The sequence below is a fragment of the Microtus ochrogaster genome, unplaced genomic scaffold (assembly GCF_000317375.1).
Source record: "Microtus ochrogaster isolate Prairie Vole_2 unplaced genomic scaffold, MicOch1.0 UNK12, whole genome shotgun sequence".
NCBI classification, from domain to species: Eukaryota; Metazoa; Chordata; class Mammalia; order Rodentia; family Cricetidae; genus Microtus; species Microtus ochrogaster.
The window spans coordinates 994,451-1,001,201 of NW_004949110.1; the positions used below are offsets into that span (position 1 = coordinate 994,451).

Consider the following 6,751-nt stretch of genomic DNA (forward strand, 5'->3'; position numbering starts at 1 on the left):
ACCACACATAATCACTCACACTCACGTGCCATTCACATGTATACACCACACATAATCACTCACACGCACGTGCCATTCACACATATACACCACACATATCAAGGATGATGATGACAATGACAATAATGTCATAGACTGAGTGGCTTAAACAGAAACTTATTCTTCACAGTTCTGAATGCCAAGACATCCAAAATCAAGATGCTGGCCAATGTAGTTCCTGGCAAGGGCCCGTGAATCTGAGATCCGGCACTACCTGGTTCTAACACACAACGAGTTCTAACTAAATGCTTGAGGAAGGGAACGTTTATGCTATGACCTCTCTCTGGAATCTGTTCTTATGGAGCTTACTCTCATTCATGCAGGTCCCACCTTCCAAATCCATGACACTCTTGAGTCAGGGCTTCAGTACAGAGACTTTGAGAGACAGTGACTATCACTCAGTCTACAGCACACCTACTTTATGCCAGGCAGAGTTCTGAGAAGTCCTCAGAGAGCTAGACTGGGCACCGCATGGCAGAGGCTCCCCAGGACAAGGAGTATGTGAGAGGCCGTGGGGCAGAAAGCAACTGTATCAGGAACCTGAGCAGGTATACTCGCCTTTAAGGAACTGACTGCCCGAGAAACCATAACAAATCTATGAAAAGCCAGGTTCCCACAACTTAAGATTTAAATAATGCTTCAAGACACTACACAGAAGCCTTAGTGCAGAACAGCTTAGCAGAGCCACTCACCAAGGAAGGCTGGTTTACCACATCTATTCTGTGTCGTGCACACTATCATTATCCACACTAACAAATGTTTTGTCGTTAAGCTCAAAGCCGCTTGACACGAGGGAATGAGCCTTTCCCCACAAAATAGGGTTAAGAATTGGGATGCATAGTTGTTCAGTTACGTGTGATTTGGAAACCAACAGGCAACAGACATGTTCATGTGAGTACCACATGCCTCCAGGAGAGGGGGAGGGGAATTCATATGCGGCCAGTCTGATGATGTATCTTACTCCAAGAACTGCGGAGCATGGGTCATTCAAACTTTACCCACATTCAGTCACATGCTTTCTTATCCCCAAGTACCAGCTCAATCCAGAAATAACTCCATGCCTCTGGTCCCAGGGAAGTTGGGAAAGAAGCCTCCAGCAGCACATCGTATACTGCACAGGAAGCATCTGCCTCCTCCAGGCCTTTGCAGCCGTTTCCAAATGTCTACTCAACGTAATGCACACCCATCCTAGTAGAATCAGGCAGGACAATGTTCCCGGACATAAAAGGACTGACCGAAATGCAGCGAAGGGGAAAAGGCACCTACACCTTACCTAATCCAAAACAAACAGTACCAGAGTCTGGAGAGAGAGATTTGCCAAAACAGATAATGCAACTGGGACACTCCCTGTTTCCAGAGACTCTGCTTTCAGATAGTCTGAGTCCAGCCTTGTGATCTCAGACAAATCACAGCCCCTTCTTGGGCCTCTTTCCCCTCATCTGTAAAATAGGGCTCTGGACCAGATCCCTGACTTTAAGAACTGAGGAGTTTACCAAGAAATTCCAGTATCAGCTTTCATTAAGACTTAAGCAGTAAGGCATTCTGAAAACCCCGACAAAGCCACAGCTTCTCCCGAGAAGACTGAAAAGACACAAAATAAGAAACACATGATAATATAATAAGCGAATCACTGATTCTCTCCTCTTTTTAACCCATTCCTTTTCAGAAGAAATGGCATCTGCACAGTTATTCCTGAACTGAAAATAAATCCTCTCCAGCTCTTTGGAAGCCAGGGTCTCCCCTGCGGGCAGCCCTTGAGAGGAAGCATCCACGCTCATGGGAATCAGATCTCGTGAGAAGAAGATGACTGCTACTTTCCAGTCTCCCACTGCAACCACTTTATTCCAAAAGCTCAAAAGGGGTTACTGTGCTCTTGTGTGTACACACACACGTACACACACACGTGTAGACTGGAGATCAATGAGCCTGGAGCTCACTAGATGACTAGACTGGCTAGCCTGAGAGCCACAGGGATCCACCCGGTTCTCTTGGCAGACTTATAGGTACGTTAATACCATGCCCAGCTTTTGCTTGGGTGCTGGGGATCAAATTCAGGTCCTCTTCCCTCCAAGCAAACACTTTATCCAACTGAGCCACCTTCCCAGCGTCTTAACTTAAAAGACAAAACACCCTGATTCTGAAACCCTACATCTCAGTTGATCTTTTCCTTTGGAAAGCCTTCCCTTTTCCATCCCCACCATTTCTATCAAGCCAACACTCAGACATCCTGTCTCTGTTCTCTAATTTTACATCTACAAAACTGTCTTGCCCGAGGCCTGGAGAAATGGTTCAGTGGTTAAAAGCATTTGCTGCTCTTGCAAGAGGACCTGAGTTCAGTTCTCAGCAACTATGTGGTGCTTCCCAACTGTAACTCTGCTTCCAGGAGATCTGATTAATTTTTCAGGTCTCCATGGGCACAGCAAACACATGACACACGTACATAAATGTAGGCATAAAATAAAAATAAGTTAAAAAACCATGCATGAATATTCATGAAGTCTGTGAAATTCTGAATGAGAATCAGAAGGGTCAGTAACTCATGTAAAGGTGTACCCTTCCCCCACCTTTTTAAAAAATGCAAAACAAGGGAGTTGCAGGGGCCAAAGAGATGGCTAATCACTTATGGGCACTTGCTCTTACAGAGGACCCTGGTTCGGTTCCCAGCACCCACATGGCAGTTCACACCCATAAGTAACTCCAGTTTTCACGTATCCTCCTCAGGTCCCTGCAAGGAACCAGGCACATATCCATACACTCACACATGTTAAAAAAAAAAAAAAAAAAAGGTTTAACTCTGAGCTGGGTGTCGTGGTGCATACCCTTAATCTCAGCTTCCAAGAGGCAGAGGCAGAGGCAGCTGAATCTCTGTGAGTTTAAGGCCAGTCAGGGCTACAAAAGGGTAAGCATAAATAGAATAAACCCTGGTATAGCTATGACCTAGGCTAAGATGAAGAACACTGCAAAACAGAAGTAGATGCCCCAGGATATCCATCCCCTTCCACAATCCTCTTCCTATCAGTTATCTACCACCCTGAAGCCAGGGCTTGTCACTTCAACATAGCTTCCCAACCCCCTGCGGGGCACAGCATAGATCCTCTCGGGACGTAATACTTCATACAAACTTAATCGTCACATAAAAGGTATCATTCTTGAAACTTTTTATTTCTTGCTCAGTTTTATGTTTGCGACAGGCACACAGAGCGACACACACAACTCTAATTCCTCTGTATTCACTACCCAGAACATGCCACTATATGAATATAATGACTATATCACAGGGTTGATTAAAGATAGTGCCGCATGTTCTATATGTCTGCCAGGCAGGGCTTACAATGTACCGGCCTCTTTCCATGTTTTCTAGAGCCCCCCACAGCCACTCAAGGAGCAAAGTCAAATTCACATGAGATCAAAGCAGGAAGTAGACAGAGAGGGGTCAAATGTGTCCAACACACATGATGGATGACTCAGGCTGCAAGTTCAAATCCATCCAGGTCTAAAGCCGTACTCCTAACATTAGGCACTGGAATTGCACTTAGGCAGATACTGCCATTATTTAGATGTTTTCAAAATGAAAGAGCTGGTAGGGAGAGGATTCTAAAGTTATCTGAGAAAATCTGAAACAGGAAGCTCAGTTTTCTTTCTTAACAAACAATTCCACCGGAAATTCACCAGTGTCCACATGTACACAGAGGACAAGCGCTGGCCTCTGACAAAAGTCCCTGTGGACACTCTGGAGTCAGTCCCAAGTTCACACAGACACTAAGTTACCTCAAGCTGAACTGCAGGCCTGCCTGGCTTCCTTCAGAGAAACATTTTATGCACCTACCCCAGAGAGTGGAGAGAGGGGCCCAGGAGACCCTGGGGATCAGACCCTGCTGAGGAGAACCAGCTCCAGGGAGCAGCTCCAGCTGCTGCACGCTCTGCAGATCTCAGCAACAGTTGCGTGCTCACCAGGCTACTCAGCTCTCCACTTGGCCAGCTTCGAGAGCTGCTGCTTCAAGCCCAGCCCTGTTGCTCTGGAGAAAGCCCAGCTTGCAATACGGAAGAGAAGCCAGAAAGAGAGAGGGTGGAGACTCAGGGAATCAAGCAGGGAGCATGGGCTAGAAGGGGGGGGGGGCGCCCAGCTCTAGGCCGGGGCCCAAACCCTGGGTGCTCTCATCAGGGCAATCCCTAGGAGATGTTAAGGTCCTGGTCTCTAGAACTCTCAGCAACAGGGAAAGCTGCCCCGGGACTGGTGACTATTATCAAGCTTCTAATGCTCAATCTCTGTGGGGAAGCCTAAGAAAGACCCCCCCCCTCAAGCTGAAGCAACCCCTCCCACCTTTCCCTGCCAAAATAGGGAGCAAGAGGCATTGCCCGAGTGAGCAGGGCTGGGGCATCCCCGACCTCTCTGGAGGGACTGTGGTAAATTATCTCTGGGGGCCCTGCCATTACTTGCCTTTGGCTAGAGCACTAACATTTACAGAGCACTTTAGAGTGGAAATCACTTAATCCCAGAACCCCTATGAGACCGCTATTACCGCTGTTCCCACTTCACAGGGCAGGCAGCTAAAGTCCAAAGGGCATGACCAAGGTCACAGGCAGACTTGTAAAAGGCAGGGGTGAAGGGTGGAAGCCTACAACTGTGGGAGGGGATACCCTGAGCATCCACTGGACGGGGAGGGTGGGCACGGGAAGGAACCGAGGGTATAAAGGGTCAAAGTGTCAAAGACCTGACTGAATAATCCCCCAAGCCTGCCCCAGCCTCAACGTTTAAACACAGGTAAAGAGCAAAAGATAAGAATGAGGAAGGAATCAGAGTGGACAGAGGCGAAGGGAGGCTTGGGCGGGATAGGAGGAGGCCATTGGGGCAAGGAAGGAAGGAAGGTGGAAAGGGAAATCTGCAGGCGGAACACGAGTGGGCACCGGGGCGCGATTGTCCCACCTTGAGCACCGTGACTGCACCAGCGCTGTGCACCTGGAAGTGCGTGGGCGGCTCGGCTCCGGGCTCCGCAGCCTCATCGCGGCCCTGGTAGCTGAAGCAGGCGTCGGCGATGTCCAGGTGGCCGAGCGGCAGAGCGTCCTGCGGACTCTTGAAGTAGTAGAGGTAGCAGCGACGCGAGTCAAACACGAACCAGCGGCTGCGGTAGCCGCGCAGCGGGCCCTTGCCCGAGAGCTTCTGCAGGTAGCCACACAGCCGCGAGGGTTCCCGCCCCGCCACCGCCCCGGCCTCCGAGCCGGTTACCGGCACCGTTTCCTCGCCGCCACCACCACCGCCCTCCTCCGCGTGTGCCCCGGCCCCCGGCATACCCCGCCGACGGCGCCCGCGCCCCGCGCCTCCGGGCCGCCGCCGCAGCGCCCACCTCCCCGCGCCGCGCCCTCCGCAGGGCCGCGGCGCGCTGAGCAGCCTGGGACTTGTAGTCCCGCCCCCGCCGCGCCCCCGCTGCGTGGGGAGGAGAAGAGGTTCCCTAGCGACCCGGGGATTGCTCAACCCGAGTTTCGGCTCATCTTGGAGGCGCCAAGGTTCTCCCTATCCCGGGAAGCAAAGTTCTGTTTCTTTATGCGAGCGTGGGTTCCGCTAGAGGGTTTTTCAAAACCCGTGGTGGGTCCACTTAACACTGCCCGGAACTCTAAATAAGCTTTAAATTTAAAATCTTTGCCCAGCCAGTAGTCATAGATGATAGTTAGAGGGCCTGTTGCCTGGTAGAGAGTGGGTGCTCGGTAAATATTTGTAGAGTTTGTGAATGGAAGCCAAAGTATTTACTGCCTTTCCACATCCTGATTTGTTCACTGAATAAAATATTTATGGAGGGCGTTTTGTGTAGGATTCAAATGCTGGCAGACTCAGCAGTGACAAGCCAATGACTTCCTGGCCTCATATTATATTCTAATAAAGCAGAACAACAATGCACACATTTTAAAAAGCAGATACATAGAACAACTGCTTTGCTGCGTGGGTGTTGTTATGACCTGCAAATGATGATTGTTGCTTAAGATAATACCACTGTGCTAGTTAGTGCTTTGTTGACTTGACACAAGTTTCAATCCTTAGGGGAAAAGAAATATTAATTGAGAAAATGCTTCTATAGGACAGGCCCATAGACAAGTATGTAGGGCGTTTTCTTGGTTGATGATTGTGGGAGGTATGACCACTGTGACAACCCTGGGCAGGTGGTCCTGGACGGCACGAGAAAGCAGGTTGGGGAAACCAGGAAGAGCAAGTCACGAGAGGCAAACCCCGAGGAGCGTGGTCCTCCGTGGCGGCTGCTTCAGTTCCTGCTTCCAGGTTCCTGCCCCAAGTTTCTGCTCTGACTTCCCTCCGTGGTGGATTATAATCTGTAAAGTGAAATAAGCCCTTTCCTTTCCAAGCCGCTTCTGGTCATGGTGCTTTATTAACTAAAATGTCACTTACCAGTGATGGGTGGGAATGCAGGATTGAGACAGTTTCTCACTGCGTGACCTTGGCTGGTATCCGTCTGGAGAACTTCCTGCCTCCGCCTCCAAAGTGCAGGGATTACAGGAGTGTGCTACTCCACCCAACTTCCCAGTACTTTCTGTATTAAGTCATTTCAACCCTCATTAACAACCTCACAAGGTATTCACTTTATTTTATGTGCTTTGATGTTTTGCCTGCGTGCATGTTTTTTTTTAAATTTATTTATTTATTAAGGATTTCTGCCTCCTCCCCGCCACCGCCTCCCATTTCCCTCCCCCTCCCCCGATCAAGTCCCTC

General features: G+C 49.6%; 1 protein-coding gene across 1 annotated transcript in view; it reads right to left on the reverse strand.

The window, feature by feature from the left end:
• Positions 1 to 5,326, reverse strand: part of Tbc1d2b (TBC1 domain family member 2B) — a 71,924-nt gene extending 66,598 nt beyond the window's left edge. The window contains exon 1 of the mRNA XM_005366647.3: positions 4,964 to 5,326. Within this exon, the coding sequence (XP_005366704.1) occupies positions 4,964 to 5,326 (363 nt within the window). The remainder of the gene's footprint in view (positions 1 to 4,963) is intronic.
• Positions 5,327 to 6,751: the final 1,425 nt, after the last annotated feature.